Below are 18,977 nucleotides of genomic sequence, written 5' to 3'. Positions count from 1 at the left end.
AGGGAAAGAGGGAAGTTAGAACCCACAGAGATCCTCAGAACAGTGAAGGTAACATGCTGCAGAAAGTACACAGCTTGGCTCCAGGCACCTGGGAGAGTCTTAGAGGAGGCAGCCTGGTGTTTGCTCAGATGACACGGGAAAATTGGCACTGATAAAAACAATCTCTCTCTTTTCCAAGTTAAAGCTGAAAACTAAAGCCTTTTCCCCACTTTGGCTGGGAATGCTCTGCCACCTCTTCTTTTTACCTCACCTACCTTCTCTAAGGCAGGTATTCCCTATAGGTCTGACAAGACTTCTGGAAAGCAAGACTGCAGCCATGAACTAGACCCTCAGCACCCAGACCATGCAGGTAGCCTTTCCAGCTGCCTATCCATTAACTCTGCTCTGCCACCAACTCAGCTGGGACAGTCTCTACTCAAGTGGCCCACAACTGCCCATAGGCAACACCAACATCCCTCTCCACATCCCTGGCCATGCCCTATGATGTGTATCCACTTCCTGTGCTTCCCGATGCAGAATTGGCTGCTTGGCTGCTCTAGGGCTAAGAGACCATTCTGACCTTGGCCCCGCCCCCCAGGCCTTCAGGCCCAGGTCCTGCCACTTATCTCCACTGCACATGCGTAAATTTGCCTTGCCTCCTTTCTATTACATCTTGCTGTTCCACGCAGAGCCTTAACTGTTGGCTGCAGTGGGTGGCTGTCTGCCTTCAAACACACAGGAATGGGTCCTGGTGTGTAAATCTAAGGTAATGTAGCTATGTGAGTCAATTATGTACTACCTAATCATGTGTTGTACTTTTATTTTATGTGTACTGATTTATCATACATACTAGATTGCATGGCTATACCATTTAGTATATATCATTTATCTAACCAAGCATTCATTTAAAATTTAATAACATTATTATTTGTCTTGATTGTCTGCGTAAGAAAATTAACTCAAGGTTACATATTATTCTTATGTGATTATATATAAATTCATCATAATATAAATATGTACGACCTAATATCTTAAATGTTTTATATTTTTATACTTCACACATTTACTTGTATAATGTAAAGCAAATATAAAAATAAAATATTTTGATGCTATAATTTTAACTATAATAGCCTGTTATTATAGTATTGTATTATTTTATCATAAAGTAGCAAATTGCAATTTGTTAAGTGTCCACATTATGCCAGAAGCTGCACTGGGAATGTGCTTCTGTTCTCCACTTGACTATGGAGAAACAGGCTCCAGGGGTTTACCAGGAAGAGGGCCAGTCATTGAACCCAGGCACACTTCCCAGTGAGGTCAGCTTCTGCTGTTCTTTATGTAGCCATCTTCCTCTCTGTTAATCTTTACTAAAACAAGAAAGAAGTAGAGGTAGAAAATCACCCATCTAACCTTGATACGTCTATGACTTGAATTCAGAAACTTTAGTTAAAACATATGAGTGAATATCTCTTCTTTTTAGTAAGTGGCGAAGGCAAGGAGATGTCTCAGAGCAAGTTTGCCCTTCTTGCTGAACTGGAGCTTCATTCAGGCTCAGGCTGGGTGGGTCAGTCTGAAGCCAGAAACTGTTATTCTGGCCAACATCCTGGATTTGGCCCACTCCCACGTGGAGAGCACCTGGTACCTCTCATCACACATTTTGATTCCCAGTGTGGGCACGCCTACCTGGGCTGTGTTGCTGTTAGAGTACTGTGCTGTTGGTCTCTACTTGGTGCTGTGTTTTCTTCTGAAGGTCTCTTTTGATTCATCCAAACACCTTAGTGATGCCTCCATTAAAAAGCAGCAGCTGGAGAGACAGAAACTGAATGAGCTGTAGCAACAGCATGAGGAACAGAAACGGCAAGAGAAAGAAGCCAAGGAGTGGCAGAGGGCCAAGGAGTTGTAAGCAGTGTGTTCTTGCAGGGCCTTTGGAGCTAGTGCCTTACTCGTGTGCATACCTGTGTGTGCATCTAGTTTATATGTGTGTGCATCTGTATACATGTATGTGCATGGACTCTCATGCTATGGCTACCAAGGTTTCGGCACAAAGTGTGTACATACATGCATATCCCTGTCTGTGTTTGTGTGCACAGTGTCCGTGGAAATGCATTTCAGTGTGTGTGCTCACATGCTATGGCTCCTGGGACTTGGCACAAATATGTGCATGACTGTGCATCCCTGTGTGTATGTGCATCCATGTGTGTCCAAGTACATACATCTGAGAGCATGAGCCTACATGCTGTGGTTTTTGGGGCCTTTGCACAAAATGTGTGTGTCCCCGGTCCTGCCCCAAATTCAGTTCCACTTGTAGCATAGCCTGGGTGGGTCTCGGGACCTCACCTGCTCTCAGGAGCATGTCACTGCTCACCTCCATGGTTCCTGCTGAAACCAGTGAGCATCCTGGCTAGTGTGCGGTTTGCATTTGGTTAAAGCTACATTAACAAAACAAGTTAGGGACCAGGTGGAGTTACTAGATTTTAATAAAAACCATGTCCATTTGATAGGCCTTTACAGTAACTGCCTTTCTCCTTCCCTGCAGTTTAGACATCATGAGGAAACTCAAGTCACAACTTCCACTCCTTTATTGTTTATTTTTCTCTTCTTACAAAAAGAACATACCAGGCAGAATTTCCTCAATGTGGCAGACAAGGAGAAGTTCTGCACATTCCATCGCTACCATTGTAGTTGTGCAGTTTTCATGATTTTCATGTGTGTTTACCAGCTTGCTCTCTGTTCCATCGCAGACACGGAGGTTTGGTTGGATTGATTCCTAACCAGTCAGTCAGTCTTTTTGTTCATGTTGCTGTAGCTGACTGTTGTCCAGTGTCGGTTTTTGTTTCCCCTGGGTCAGTTATGCAGCTGTGAACATGTGTCTACACTGGGCTGTTTCCATCTTTGCCTTAGATCCCTGGTCCAGACTTGTGAGTCCCAACCATGGTGTTGTCCTTGAGTGAGCCCCTTGCTGTGGTCCTGAGAATGTGACAGGCAAGTAGTGAAGGCGAGAATGAGGGCATGGTCAAAAGCAGAGAGGCCTAATTAGCCATCAATCTGAGTCATGGAGCCAGGGTTGTGCTTCACAAAGCATGACAGCTGAGGAGCACGGGTCTTTCCTGTGACTGGGCGGGCATACTCGGTGCAGCATCAAGACAGTAGGGAATGAAATGTACACAGAGTAGAATGTCCCCTCTCTTGGGCACAATCAGGAAAGCTGTGGCAGGAAGCTTATTGGAGGGGACTCATCTTGCAGTGTGAAAAGCAGCCCAGGGCCTGTCTGGAGCGGGATTTTCCCCAAGTGTCATCTGTGACCTACAGACTGATCTCATCTCCTGTTAACCCACTGCTTGAAAAATAAGGTGTGGGTGCCATTTAAGGAGCCACTTCCTTGACTTTCACAGGGGATAGAGCAGGACAGGAAGCGGGATATGTTGTGGCCTATGAGGTCAGATGCGCACTGTCTGGTGAGCAAGGGCGAGGACAGAGGTTTCTTGGCAGTGGAGTGGTACAGTGCTGTGCCTGCAATGGCCAGATTGGGTCCTCTGTCTCAAGGTGCCAGCTGGGGTGCGTGCAGGGCTCAGGCTGTGGTCATGCGAGGATGGCCCTCACCCAGTCTTGGCTGGAATTATAGGCCAGACACCTCTGCAGGTGCTCTGTGTCTGCCCCGACACAGTTGAGTGTGCCTGTGTGAGTGGTTCTGGTTCAGATTTAATGAGGAACAGAGCACAGCTGCAGCTGTTATGATATTGGACAGGACAAGTGTGGGCTTCAGTTAGTTGGGTTTAGTGTGATGGCCAGGTGCATGCTACATGAGTCTGTGATGACATTGAAATCTGTGGGGCCTGGATCCTGAGTGTGATAGGAAATGTGTTATGCCACCCTTGATGCTCTGCATGGCTCCTTCTTGTCTGTTCCTCATGTGTGTCTCTCTCATCATTCATTCTTGGAACATCTCTGCTGTTGTCATTTTGTCAGATATTTAATAGTTTTTTATTTCCTTTTTCCATTTCTTTTAATAGTTTTTTTTACTTCTTTTTTGTGTGTAAGAGGTGGGGAGGCAGAGAGACAGACCCTCACATGCACACTGGTTGAGATCCACCAAGCAAGCCCACCAGGGTTTGATGCTTTGCCCATCTGGGACCCTTGCTCCATTGCAACTGGAACCATATTTTAGTGCTTGAGGCGGAGGTCATGGCTCAATCTTCAGAACCTGTGTCCATCTTGCCTGAGTCAACTGAGCCATGGCTGTGAAAGGGAAAGGGAAAGAGACAGAGGAAGAGAGAGAAAGGATGATAGAGAAGGGGAGAGGAGAAGAAGCAGATGGTCACCTTTCCTGTGTACTCTGTCCAGGAATTGAACCCAGGACATCCACACATTGGGCCAACACTCTACCATTGAACCAGCTATCCAGGGCCAGATATTTAATAATCAGAAAGTCAAGGAGCAGAGGAGGTTGGTGTTTGAACACAAACACATGTGTTTTAGTCTATCCCTAGGATTGTAGTCTTGATAGAAAAAATGGCTACTCAGCTACCTACCATCTTAAGAAAAATGCAGGCCTGAAGAAGGAATAACTTGCTTACTCAGTAATTTGGTTCAGGCCTCCATTGCAGCTGGATGCTTATAAGGGATGGCTGAGTCAGATGCAGCAGTGTCAGGTGCTTTTGCCCATGGCCCTTTCACTAATCCATATAAACCCTCCTTGGGGGCTGACACTCTTTGCGGGCTCAACTTGCCTGCACCCAGATGCTTTAAATATATTTTCCTGCCTGACCAGGTGGTAGCGCAGTGGATAGAGAATGGACTGGGGCACAGAGAAATCAGGTTCAAAACCATGAGGTCACTAGTTTGAGCGTGGGCTCAGCTGGCTTGTGCGTTGGCTCACAGGCTTGAGTGTGGGGCTACTGACTTGGTGTGGGTTCAAAGACATGACCCCATCATCACTAGCTTGAGCCCAAGGTTGCTGGCTTGAGCCCAAGGTTTCTGGCTTGAGCAAGGGGTCACTCTTTCTGCTGTAGCCCCTTGGTCTAGGCACATATGGTAAAGCAATCAATGAACAACTAAGGTGCCACCATGAAGAAGTGATGCTCCTCATCTCTCTCCATGTCTGTCTATCCCTGTCTTTTCCTCCCTCTGATTCTGTTTCTGTGAAAAAGAAAAGCAATTATTTTTCCTTTTGGAACACACTGGCCTAGTGTTTTTGGACTGGCCTCCGGTTACTGCCTTTCCGCAATCCTTGTTGCCTTTAGAGTCTGATTTGAAGGGTTTTACCACAAAAAATGTTGTTAGCAGCTAAGTTGTTCAGTTGTACTGTGGATTTATCTTGAAATCACCATCTCCAAGTAGCATTTATTTATTATTTTCATAGGATTTTTGTGAGATGTTCTTGGCCCCTTGATCAGGGACACATTCTACAGTGAAATGTTCTTGACTTTCTACTATAGATTTGCATATTCTAGAGATGCATACAAAGACATGTGACCCTCTGTGTTTGATCTTTCCCCTGGTGAAATGCTTCCAGAATTTTCCTTGTGGCTGCACACTGTCAGGTTTTATTCCTCTTGTTGGTCCATGGTGAGTCAGAGCCCCAGGAACAGGGAATTTTTCCACACTGGGAGACACTCTTACATTTTCTATGTGCTTTAGAAGCTATTCCTCTTTGAACAGAAGCCTGTGCCTATGACCTGTGCCCTCCTGTTGTGTGGCCCTCCACCTGATGCTGGTCTTTCTTATTCAGAATAAAACATTGTCAGTGTCAAATCTGTTATTCCTTCTCTGCAGGGTTTCAGGTTTGGGGTCACACATAGTATAACTGTTCCTACAGAGGAAGTGGCACCCTTGCCATATCTGTCTGTTACTTCTTGGGTTCCTTGACTCAACTGAAATGTATTTGGGGATAAAGAGTTGATGGGGTGAATCACACACATACTTTCCCAAGATCCCCCTCTCCCTGCTGTTTGAAATACCACCGTTTTCGGTGCCCAGTGTGAGCCTGTTGCCCCATGTCTCCCTCACGGCCTCGTGTGTCTGCACAGGAAACAGAAGGAGCTAGAAGAGATGGAGAGCAAATGCAAGAGGGAGGAGAAGATGTACAGGAGGGAGCAGAAGCAGCAGGACCACAAGCTTTGCCACAAGCAGAAGCTGGAGAAGCTAAAGGCACAGGAGCAGAGAAAGCTGCAGGAGAAACTGATGCTGGAGGATCAAAAGCTGCTGCTGGCCCAGTGCTACCTGCAGTCCATCCAGCTGATCACCGAGCTGCTGAACCGTACCAAGATACCCTGGCCAGGTTGTCCTCTGGGAGACATGCCTCCTGCTGTCACACTCATCTAAGCCACAGGCCCATGCCTTGCCTGGTTACAGCCACAGGCCGAAGGAGTAGGATTCCTGGGGAGTGACCCGTCCTCTGGTGTTTGTAGGGGTCTCTGTGTTGTTTTGAATGACAGACCTAGAAAGATGGTAGAGCTTTGAGTCAGACTCACCTGTGTTCAGGTCTCCCAGAGCTGGCCAAGTAGCCTTGAGGAGCAGGGCTGAGAGTCATGTTCCCCTGGATACACGAGGGAGTGACAGAGCTCTCAGGCAGTCACCTGGTCCCCATGCTTCTTCCTGATAGCGATGTTGTGGCCAGGCAAGCTCAGGTCATTGGTCTTGTCCTGCACCCTTGAAGGTAGCAGCTTAGGGCAAGAAGATGAGGGTTGAGCCTGGTCCCAGGGAACCCAGGATGTGCCACAGAGACTGGCAGAGTATGTCCTTCCTCTTCAGCCATCTGATAGGTCTTGTGCTATGCTATGTGGGTGATCTCTCAGGCCTGAGATCCCACTCATGCCTCCTGGGGCCCAGCTGAGGACAGTTGTGAGCTGGATCAGGAGCACATGCCACAAACAGTGTTTGCTCAGGTGGCCGCATGTCCTGTGCAGTGCTCATTGAGGTGACCCCAGAACTTGTTGTCTGAGTACAGTGTTGATAAGGCCCAGGAAGGATGATGGCAGGCATGCTGATACACGTGCCAGTTCAGTTCCTGTTTCATGGTGAATATGGAAGACACTGACTCAGGCTAGGCCGAACATATCCCATGGCAGCTGTGGAACCTCTGTCTGTGTCGTTATCTCCCTGTTGTGTGGATCTTGTTGGGGCCTGGGAGATAGCAACATGCTCACCCTGTGGCTTTGCCATGTAACTTGCTTGTGATGTGAACTTTGCTCTGAGGGATACATGACTGCCAAGTGTGGCTGGGAGTGCACAGTCCTTGCTTGGCCATCATACAGGACACCAGGTAATGGGGTGCCTGACAACCCGGCACTACCCTGAGTGTGAAAGTGTCCTGAGCTACCCTCAGGTCTGCTCTCTTCCCCTCAGGCCACAAAGGTCCAGAAGCAGAAGTTGCAGCCCTTGCAGCTGCAGGAGCTGGAGGAGCAGCGGCGGCTGCAGGAGGCAGACCTGCGGCATGTAGAGGAGAAGCAGCATGTCCTGGGGCTTCAGTGGAAGGAGAGGCAGGTGCACCAGTGCCTGCTGAGCAACCAGATGAGCAAGAAGGTAAATGATCCCCAGGCACAGGATGAATTGGGCGTGGCACGTGCAGACCTTCTGCAGTGCATGCTGGAATCTTGCAGACCATGTCACGTGGGTGTGTGAGTGCTGTCTCCTCACACATCCTTTGGGCCCAGCTGCCCTACAGCACTCTTAAGGAGACCCTGCCACACTCAGAGACATAGTGCCTTATGGAGAAAGTGGCTGAGGACACTCAGTGCAGGGACCAGCAGCTTTGTTACTCGGTTGCTCCCCATGACACCTCCCCTGAGAAAATGTGCCCTGCTGCCTTCTCCTCCATCCCCAACAACCAGCTGCACAAGAACATCTCTAACATTCCCTGGAAGGACACACTTTCCAAGCAAGACAAGTACAGCCATGAACCTACCAAGGAGCAGGGCCGGGCCAGTGGGGACCATGGCACAAGGACAGGCACATGCGGAAGTGGAACCAGATGCATGGGACAGGCAACCAGGAAGACAGGAGGCAGAGGAAGGAGAACAGGCCGCACAAGAAGCCTGGCACTATCATGTCACAAGCCCTTCCATTGCCTGGTCGCAGTGGTCACACAGCAGAGATCACTCAGGCAATAGAGGGAGGAGCCAAGACTATAAAAGTAGCTCCGGCAGGAAGTGCGGCTGCCACCAACACAGCCAAAGGTCCCACTTAGGGTACCGAGCCAGTACCACTGCACCTGGGTCAGGTAATGCAGGGCATGTCCTGCCACTGTCTTGGAAGATTGGGACCACGGAGAATTCTGGCTCCCTTTTTCACCAGCGGAGGAGCCTGTATTTCAGGAGTCACCACCCAGAATATGCTCTGTGTCAAGACTTCGTTCATCAGCCTTGACAGGATAACTCATTGGTAACAGCATCATTGAGAAATTCCAAGGCTGTGGATTCAATCCCCAGTAAGGAATATACAAGGACCAACCAATGAATGCAAAAATAACTGGAACAACATATCAAATTTTCCCTTTATTTTTTTTCCATAAATAAATTTTTATTAATTTTAATAGGGTGAAATCAACAAATCAGGGTACATATATTCAAGGAAAACATGGCCAGGTTATCTTGTCATTCAATTCTGTTGCATACCCATCACCCAAAGTCAGACTGTTTTCCATCACCCTCTATCCAGTCTTCTTTGTGCCCCTCCCCTCCCCCTTCTGCCTCTCCCTCCTTCCCTCCCCCCACCCGCTGTAACCACCACTCTCCTGTCCATGTTTCTTAGTCTCGTTTCTATGTCCCACTGATGTATGGAATCCTGCAGTTCTTGTTTTTTTTCTGATTTACCTATTTCATTCCATATAATGTTATCAAGATTCCATCATTTTGTTGTAAGAGATCCGATGTCATCATTTCTTATGGCTGAATAGTATACCATGGTGTATATGTGCCACATCTTCTTTATCCAGGCTTCTATTTTTTTTTATAGTGATTAAAGCCTTTAAGGAAACTCTTGGCCAATACAGCTAGAATCCATAAGAGAATAGTGTCCTTAACATGTTCACCAATTCCAAGTTGGCCCCAACACCATGCCAAATCCCTGAAAAATGCAACCCAACCCCAATTTAGTCTGTTAGCAGCTGTCACTAGAAGCAGGAGTCCAGGACAAGTCCACATGCAGGAAAATTCCTCATGGCACTGGAATTGTTGTCACAATTCTATACTTTGCAGCTCATATCCAGGTCCCAATGACCACTGCTTCTAGCTGGTAATGATTCAGGTAGACTGGAAAAGCCATCTGCAGCATGGGTGGAGATGAAGCTTCTGTCCTCCTCTGCCTGGAGAGATGAGACCAGGTTGCTTTTCCATGGAGCTCTGTGACTGTAACTTGGTAAAGAGAACCTTGGGATACACTATGCTGGGTGGTAAAGGTAGATTCATAATAGAAGTTGGAAAAAGGTGGAAAGAGAGCTCTAAATTAGGAGTAGGTCCCAGCCTGAAACATGAGTGGGGCATTGAGGTAGGAGGAATAGAGGAAACACTATATATTGAACAAAGCAGCAGAAAATAGGACTGTCAACACCCACAACAGAGATCTTTGAGGGAAGAATAAAAAACCTGAGTATTCAGGCAAGACATAGTTAAGTGGCCCTTGAGCAAATGAGATCAGTTTACCTGCTTCTTGGAAGAAATACCCTAGGCTTGTCCACAGTGTCATAGATGGGGCTGACGGCCCTGGGCCATCAGCCTTCAGTGGCAAACCCCAGCATTCTGGGCAAGGTTAGGTCATAGGTGGCTGGAGCAGGGCTGGAAGAGACTGAACCTTCCCTTAGAGGAGCGAGGGGGAAGCCCACCTTCCAGTGTCCCTGTTTCCTCACAGCAGAGGCATGTAACTCTGGCAGGTTTTAGCTGAATGACCTTCATTTCCACTATTGAAGCAGGACCCAGATGGCATCCTATGAGACCCCTTGGGGCATTGGAGCCTTTAAGGGTGTATCCTAAAAACTGGTAGTTCCCCTGATTTCTATTGTGCTTTATCTGCCTCTTGGTATCTTAAAGGCCATGCTCAGAATATCTCGCAGAGGGGTTTGAGGATCACCATCCGCCTATATAAATCTTTTCCATATATCTGGATCTATTTGGAAAAAGACAAAACAGTGTTAATAGCTGGATCAAATAAAGAAGGTAGTTGTTTACAGAGAAACAGATTTGGTGTCTCCTGTTCATCAGCATTCAAAAAAATTTTTTTTAATTTTTAAGTAAAACGCATGACATGGTAGACTCATAGTAGTTCCAGGATATGACTCCTCTGTTTTAATTTTTTTTAAATTGACCTTAAAATACTTTCTGGGTACACGTTTATAATACTTTGACTTTAAAGATTGTGAGAAATACACATAATTCAAAAGGTTTGACAAAATACAGTAAATAATTTTGTTCCATATGCAGGAGCATTGTCAGTTTAACCAGTTTAGAAAATCCAATAATAGAACAATGCATACAGATAATGAGTTATAACATTTTTAGCAGCCTCTTCTGTTCTGACAGAAGTTACTATAAATTTGGAATATTTATCCACTGTAACATGGACATAGGACTGTTTGCCAAATGAAGATATATGAGTAACATTCATTTACAAAGTTGTCCTGTAGGGGTTCTTGAGAGTTAACTCCAAATGAAGGGGCAGATTGTAGTATAGGACCCCTTGGACAGGATTTCCCAATCTTCTGTGCTGTTTTCTGAGAAAGTTGAAACTGTTTACACAGGACTGCGGCGTTCTGGTGATGGATAGTATGAGACTGAATTGCTCGATTTGTCATGGTTGCTCAAATAATTTTCTTTTGGGTAGCTTGATCAACAAGGGCATTCCTAGGCCCTGGCCAGTTGGCTCAGTGGTAGAGCATTGGTCTTGCATGCAGGGATCCTGGGTTCAATTCCCGACCAGGGCATACAGGAGAAGCACCCATCTGCTTCTCTACCCCTCCCTGTCTCCCTACTCTCTGTCTCCCTCTTCCCCTCCCACAGCCAAGTCTCTATTGGAGCCAAGTTGGCCCCGGCGCTGAAGAAGGCTCTGTGGCCTCCGCCTCAGGCACTAGAATGGCTCTGGTTGCAACAGAGCAACACCCCATATGGTCAGAGCATCCTGGCAGGCGTGCCGGGTGGATCCCAGTTGGACACATGCAGGACTCTGTCTGGCTGCCTCCCCATTTCCAACATCAGGAAAAATAAATAAATAAAAGAAAAAAGAAAAAAAGGGCATTCCCTTGTGCTATAGCTCCAGGGAGCATGGGGTGAGCTCTAGTATGTCCTATAAAACATGGAGCTCTATATTGACATACAAGTCTTTGAAGAAGGAGGAACTGCTGAAATAGTTCATCAGCATTTGTCCCTAAGATAGCAATCTTTATAGTGGAAACATCATAAGTAAATATTTGCTGTCTGTATATAAATTAAAGGGGGAATATAGCAAATGCTGAAAAGCCATGATAATGGCCTATAATTCTAGACTTTGAGCTGATTTTATGTTGACAGTTTCAGTATAAAGTTGTCCATTGATTTGCAAGAGCGATTTGCCATTTAGTGGAAGTTTCCCAGAGCCATTGTTGTTGATCCTTTAAAAAAAGGAACAATAATAATTTTGAGGCTCAAAACCTATAAGCTGTAAGGGTCACCTATGTCCCTTGATAATCCAGGAGGAAACAAGATCAAAATATGGAAGTGTATTTCATGGGCTATTAGGTGGTTCAATGTGCCCAAGCTGTAGCTGCTCTTGTACCCATTGAGCAGCTGCCCTAAGTTTCTCCTGAGAAACGGTTCATTGGTCTACCCATACAAGATTATCTGATTTCCAAGTAATTGGGTCTTCACAATGCATTTTTGATTTAGCAGGAGCTACCAAGGCCCTTATGCTAAATTTTGATATCCTAACCCACACCTTCTGGTATTGGGAGCCACCTCTATGGGGGTGAGAATTCCTTGCTATTCTTTTCCTAGTCCCATGGTGAGCAAAAATTCCTAATCAAGCATCTGAGTACTGACCAAACCATTAGGACTGACAAGCAACACTCCCATATTTTTCAAAACATCTCTACCTCACAAATTAATTGGCCATCCAAGGAGCACATAAGGTTTAAAAAAATCCAGAATGACCTTCTTAATCTTCCCAATGTAGAAAACTAGAACTTTGTTGAGGGGATTTACTCTGCCCTATACCCTGTAATTCTGTGGCTGCTGCATGAGTGGGCCAGGAAGGAGGCCAACGTAGCTTAGCAACAACAGACACATCAGCTCCAGTATCTAAAAGTCCTTTAAATTTATGCTCATGTATTATTAGTTCCATTTCAGGGCATTCCTGACTTATTTTTTTTTAAATCCAATTGGCAAAATTAGAAAAGCCAAATCACCAATTTGCTTGGGGTCCCTTTTGCAGGATGTGGCCTGAGAAGGAGAACTAGCATCCTTATACTATTCTTCTAACTGCCTGAATTAGCCACGAGACACATTCTTTTTCTTTTCTGATTAATTTTGATGGGGTGACATTGATAAAATTGTCTTTCATCACCCTCTAAGTGGTTTTCTCTGTCTCCCTCCCCTCCCCTAACCCCCTTCCTCTCTTCCCCCTCATGTTGTAACTCCAACACTGTTGTCCATGTCTCTGAGTCTCATCTTTATGCCCCACCTATGTATGGAATCATATAGTTCTTAGTTTTTTCCGATTTACTTATTTCGCTCAGTATAATGTTATCAAGGTCCATCCATGTTGTTGTAAAAGATCCGATGTCATAATTTCTTATGACTGAGTAGTATCCCATAGAATATATATACCAAAGCTTTTTAATCCACTCATCCTCTGACGAACAGTTGGGCTGTTTCCAGATATTCACTATTATGAACAATGCTGCCATAAACATGGAAGTGCATTTCTTCTTTTCAAACAGTGCTACGGTGTTCTTGGGGTATATTCCTAACAGTGGTATAGCTGGGTCAAAAGGCAGTTTGATTTTTAATTTCTTGAAGAATCCCCATACTGTTTTCCACAGTGACTGCACCAGTCTGCATTCCCACCAGCAGTGCAGGAGGGTTCCCTTTTCTCCACATCCTCACCAGCACTTATTCTGTGTTGTTTTATTGATGAGTGCCATTCTGACTGGTGTGAGGTGATATCTCATTGTGGTTTAAATTTTTATTTCTCTAATGATTAGTGATGTTGAGCATTTTTTTCATATGCCTTTTGGCCATCTGTATGTCCTCTTTGGAGAAGAGTCTATTTCTTTTGCCCGTTTTTGGATTGGGTTGTTTGTCTTCCTGGTATTAAGTTTTACAAGTTCTTTATAAATTTTGGTTATTAACCCCTTATCAGATGCATTGTCAAACATATTTTCCCATTGTGTAGTTTGTCTTTTTATTCTGTTCTTATTGTCTTTAGCTGTGCAGAAGCTTTTTAGTTTGATGAAGTCCCATTTGTTTATTTTCTCTTTTATTTCACTTGCTCATGGAGACAAATTGGCAAATATATTGTTGTGAGATATGTCAGAGAGCTTACTGCCTATGTTTACTGCCTCTTCTAAGATGCTTATGGTTTTATGGCTTACATTTAAGTCTTTTATCCATTTTGAGTTTATTTTTGTGAATGGTGTAAGTTGGTGGTCTAGTTTCATTTTTTTTGCAGGTAGCTGTCCAATTTTCCCAACATCATTTGTTGAGCAGGCTGTCTTTACTCCAATGTATGCTCTTACCTCCTTTGTCAAATATCAGTTGTTCATAAAAGTGTGCGTTTATTTCTGGGTTCTCAGTTCTGTTCCATTTATCTATATGTCTGTTCTTATGCCAGTACCAGGCTGTTTTGAGTACAATGGTCTTATAATATAACTTCATATCCGGAAGTGTGATACCTCCCGCTTTATTCTTCATTTTCAAGAGTGCTGAGGCTATTCATGTTCTCTTTGGTTCCATATAAATTTTTGGAATATGTGTTCTATATCTTTGAAGTATCTCATTGGTATTTTAATTGGTATTGCATTAAATTTATAAATTGCTATGGGTAATATAGACATTTTAATGATGTTTATTCTTCCAAACCATGAGCATGGTACACGCCTCCACTTGTTTGTATCTTTCCTGATTTCTTTTATCAATGTTTTATAATTTTCTGAGTACAGGTCTTTAATCTCTCAGGTTCAATTTATTCCTAGGTACTTTATTTTTTTAGTTGCAATGGTAAAGGGGATTGACTCCTTAATTTCACTTTCTGACAGTTCACAGTTCATTGTTAGTGTATAAAAATGCCTCTGATTTCTTAGTATTAATTTTTTATCTTGCCACTTTGCTCAATTCATTTATCAGGTCCAGTAGTTTTTTTGACTGAGACTTTAGGGTTTTGTATATACAATATCATATCATCTGCAAATAATGATGGTTTTACTTCTTTTCCTATTTATATGCCTTTTATTTCTTTTTCTTGTCTGATTGCTGTGGCTAGGACTTCCAGAACTATATTGAATAAAAGTGGTGAAAGGGAACACCCCTGCCTTGTTCCTGATCTTAAGGCTTTTAATTTTTGCACATTGAGTATGATATTGGCTTTTGGTTTGTCATAGATGGCCTTTATCATGTTGAGGTATGTTCCCTGTATTCCCACTTTGCTGAGAGTTTTAATCATGAATAGGTGCTGGATTTTATCAAATGCTTTTTCTGCATCTATTGAAATTATCATGTGGTTTTTCTCCTCTCTTTTGTTTATGTGATATATCACATTGATTGATTTGCGAATATTGTACCAGCCTTGCCTCCCAAAAATAAATCCCACTTGATCATGGTGTATGATTTATTTTATATATTGCTGGATCTGATTTGCTAATATTTTGTTGAGAATTTCAACATCTAAATTCATCAGGGATATTAGCCTATAATTTTCTTTCTTTGTGTTGGCTTTGCCTGGTTTTGGAATCAGAATTATGCTCGCCTCATAAAAGGAACTTGGAATTCTTCGTTCCTCTTGAATTTTCTGAAATAGCTTGAGGATAGAGTTAGTTCTTCTTTGAATATTTGGTAGAATTCACTTGTGAAGCCATCAGGCCCAGGACTTTTCTGTTTTGGAAGTTTTTTGATAACTGTTTCATTCCCATTTATTGTAATTGGTCTGTTTAGGTTTTCTGATTCTTCCAGATTAATTTTTGGAAGATTATATGCTTGAAGGAATTTGTCCATTTCATTTAGGTTGTATAGTTTTTTGGTATACAGTTCTTCATAGTATTTTCTTACAATATTTTGTATTTCTGTTGTGTCAGTTGTTATTTCTCCACTCTCGTTTCTAATTTTATTTATTTGAGTCCTCTCTCTTTCGTTAAAGATTCATTGATCTTGTTTACCTTTTCAAAGAATGAGCTCCTTGTTTTATTGATCCTCTGTATTGTTTCTCTAGCCTGTATGTCATTTATTTCTGCTTTGATCTTTATTATTTTCTTTCTTCTACTAGCTCTGGGCTTTACTTGCTGTTCTTGTTTTAGTTCTATTATATGCAGGGTTAAGTTGTTTATTTGAGCTTTTTCTAGCTTCTTGAGGTATGCCTATAATGCTATAAACTTCACTCTCAGGACTGCTTTTGCTGTGTCCCATACATTTTTTTTTTCTGAAGCTGGAAATGGGGAGAGATAGTCAGACAGACACCCGCATGCGCTTAACCGGGATCCACCCAGCACACCCACCAGGGGGTGATGCTTTGCCCACAAGGGGGTGATGCTCTGCCCCTTTAGGGCGTTGCTCTGTTGTGACCAGAGCCACTCTAGTGCCTGGGGCAGAGGCCAAGGAGCCATCCCCAGTGCCCAGGCCATCTTTGCTCCAATGGAGCCTCGCTCTGGGAGGGGAAGAGAGAGACAGAGAGGAAGGAGAGGGGGAGGGGTGGAGAAGCAGGTGGGGCACTTCTCCTGTGTGCCCAAGAATCAAACCCGGGACTTCTGCACGCTAGGCCAATGCTCTATCACTGAGCCAACCGGCCAAGGCCATGTGTCCCATAAATTTTGAGTGATGTATGCTCATTATCGTTCATATTTTTAAATTTCTTCTTTGATCTCATTGTTTACCCATTCATTATTTAATAACATGCTATTTAGTTTGCAAGTGTTTTAGCATTTTTTATTTTTTCTGTTGTGGTTGATTTCTAATTTCATGCCATTGTTATCAGAGAAAGTGTTCGATATGATTTCAATCTTTTTAAATTTGTTCAGATTGCTTCTGTGCCCTATCATATGATCTATTCTAGAGAATGTACCATGATCTCTTGGAAAGAATGTATATTATGCTGTTTTAGGGTGAAATGTTCTAAAGATCTCTATTAAATCAAGTTCATCTAATATGTCTTTTATGTCTGCTCTTTCTTTGTTAATTTTCTTTCTTGAGGATCTATCTAATAATGTTAATGTGGTATTGAAATCCCCTACTATTATATTATTGCTGTTGATCTCGCCCTTTAAATCAATCAAAGTCTGCTCTATATATTTAGGTGTCCTATAATAGGTGTGTAGATATTTTTAACGGTTATACCTTCCTTTAGGGTTTCTCCTTATTGGAGTTCTCTGTGCTTCCTGAACATGTGAGATGTTTTCCTGCCTTAATTGAGAAAAGTTTTCAGCTATGATATGCTTCAACAAAGTCTCTATCCCTTGTTCTTTCTATTCTTCTTCAGGAACCCCTATGATGAGGATATTATTTCTATTCATGTTGCCACAGAGCTCTCTTAGAGTTTCCTCAGACTTTTTCAGTCTTTTTTTTTTCTGTTCTGCTTCCGTGCCTTTATTTATTGTGTCCTCTAACTCGCTGATTCGATTCTCCACTTCATCCACCCTGCTTTTAATTCTTTCTATTGTGTTCTTTATTTCAGATATTGTATCTATCATTTCTGACTGATTCTTTTTTATTATTTCAATGTCCTTTTTTATGTTTGCTATCTCTTTATTTAGGTGTTCATAATGATGACCTATTGTTGTTCTAATATCTTTGAGCATCATAACAATCATTATTTCAAACTCTGCATCTGGTAATTTCTGGGGATTTTTCTTGGTTCATTTGTTGCATTTCTCTGCCTTTGCATTTTCTCTGTGTAGAGGAAGGTTTTGGTGACTGGAGTCCACTGGGTATGGCCTCTGTTCCCTAGGTATGGTCTGTCTGCAGGCCTGCCACCCTGTCTTCTGTTGCTGCATAGGGCATTTGGGTTTGGGCATTTCCAGTGTCTGCCCACTGGGGCTGTTGCTGTGGTTTCCATCTCTCCTTCATGGGAGTGGCTGTGATCACATGCTTGGGTGCACAAGCCTTGGTGGCCTTGGCCTTTGCCCCAGCCCCATGTATTGCATTATGCTCAGCCCTGAGGTCAGGGCAGCACCTTTGCTCAGCTGAGTAGTATGCCATTGTAAACATGTACTACCTCTGGATTGTGTTTTATACTCCAGCATGAGAAGTTCTAGATGGAGGATCTTTACCCAGGATTTCTTATCTCTAGGCAAAGCTCATGTAGGTGTTCTATTAGTGTACAAAAATTCCTTTATATTTATTATAGATATTCCTTTATAAGTTCACCTTGTTAGTACATTTATTTTGTTGTTTCAAATGTTTTTAAATGTTTTCTGGTTCTATTTTATTATTTCTTTGTTTTTATATATTTTTTTAAGTTTTTACTTTTTATTATTTATTTAAAAAATTTTTTTAGAAAATTAAATTTGGCCATGGTCAGTTGGTTCAGTTGTGGAGCCTTAGCCCAGCATATATATGGATGTCCTTGGTGTCAATTCCCAGTCAGCGCACACAGGAGAAGTGACCATCTGCTTCTCCAATCCTCCCCCTCTCGCTTATCATCCACGCTTTCTATCTCTTACCCACCAGAAACCTTGGTTCAATTGGAGCAAATTGTCCATGGAGACTGAGAATGTCTCCATGGTCTTTGAATCAGGCACTAAAAAAGCTTGGTTCCTGAACATGGAGCAGTATTAATATGGACAGACCATCGTCTGTAGGGGAAATGCCAGGTGGATCCCAGTGGGACACTAGTGAAAGTCTTTCTCTGCTTCCCTGCCTCTCACTTTGATGATGATGATGATGATGATGATGATGATTAAGAAGAAGAAGAAGAGAAGGAGGAGGAGGAAGAAAAAAAGAAGGAGGAGAGGAAGAGGAAGAGGAAAAAGAAGGAGAAGGGGAAGAAAAATTTAACAGCATGACATTCAGTCAGAGGAACATTCTATAGATTACAGGTGAACATTCTATAGCATTTGTACTGTTGATTGTGTTCTATACCCATAACCCAAAGTCAAATTGTGTTCTGTCACCATGTATACTTGTCCCTCTTTGCTCTCTTCCCACAAACCCTTACCCCACATACACCTTTCCATAGTAAGCAGTTCACTTTTCTCTATGTCCATGAGTCTTAGTTTATGATAAGTTTAATAAATGCATGCATGGTTAGAAAAAACAAAGTTTATTACTGATTCTCCCTTTTCTTTCTCTCTCAGCATTTCTCTTTTCCTTTCTAATCAGTAATCTTGCTAGCTCCCTAGTACTTAAAAAAAATTTTATTTAAATTTTCAACCTCCCCAAAAGACCAACAAAATCAGGACCTCGTTATTTTCAATCAAAATCCTGCAGTCTCCTGCCACACAGGAAACAAAGAGTTTTCTGAAATGTCCTGGCTTTATTGGGTCTGACTTAAATATGACCATCCAGAAGTGCACAAAGATTGATTTCCCAGAGTCCAATAGTAGATTGAAGAATGGTTCTGTCAATCAAAAATCAAGTTCTACTTTGGAAGCAGTAACAAGTTTATTCTAGAAAATTATTACTTTTTTATTTTTTTCTATTTTTCTGAAGTGAGAAGCAGAGAGACAAGAGTCCAGCATGTGCCTGAACAGGGTCCACAGGGCATGTCCACTAGGGGGCAAAACTCTACCATCTGGGGCATTGCTCCACTGCAACCACAGCCATTCTAGCAATGCAGACAAAAGTCATGGAGCTGTCCTCAGTGCTTGGCCAACGTTGCTCTAGTTAAGACTT

The 18,977-nt window shown here is 43.2% G+C and overlaps 1 protein-coding gene and 1 long non-coding RNA gene across 2 annotated transcripts in view; one reads left to right on the top strand and one right to left on the bottom strand.

The window, feature by feature from the left end:
• LOC136386916 (uncharacterized) overlaps window positions 1-18,977 on the bottom strand; it is a 478,497-nt gene that overhangs the window by 350,297 nt on the left and 109,223 nt on the right. The gene's annotated exons all lie outside the window — the stretch shown is intronic.
• LOC136386924 (A-kinase anchor protein 17A-like) overlaps window positions 1-18,977 on the top strand; it is an 88,722-nt gene that overhangs the window by 18,067 nt on the left and 51,678 nt on the right. Inside the window, 7 exon segments of the mRNA XM_066358040.1 lie at window positions 690-745; window positions 1,730-1,878; window positions 6,006-6,235; window positions 7,304-7,564; window positions 7,567-7,905; window positions 7,908-8,015; window positions 8,018-8,197. Of these exon segments, the coding sequence (XP_066214137.1) occupies window positions 690-745; window positions 1,730-1,878; window positions 6,006-6,235; window positions 7,304-7,564; window positions 7,567-7,905; window positions 7,908-8,015; window positions 8,018-8,197 (1,323 nt within the window).

This window comes from Saccopteryx leptura, unplaced genomic scaffold, assembly GCF_036850995.1.
Source record: "Saccopteryx leptura isolate mSacLep1 unplaced genomic scaffold, mSacLep1_pri_phased_curated manual_scaffold_21, whole genome shotgun sequence".
NCBI classification, from domain to species: domain Eukaryota; kingdom Metazoa; phylum Chordata; class Mammalia; order Chiroptera; family Emballonuridae; genus Saccopteryx; species Saccopteryx leptura.
Note: the sequence above shows the minus strand (reverse complement) of the source record. Positions and strands in the feature narration are given on the sequence as shown.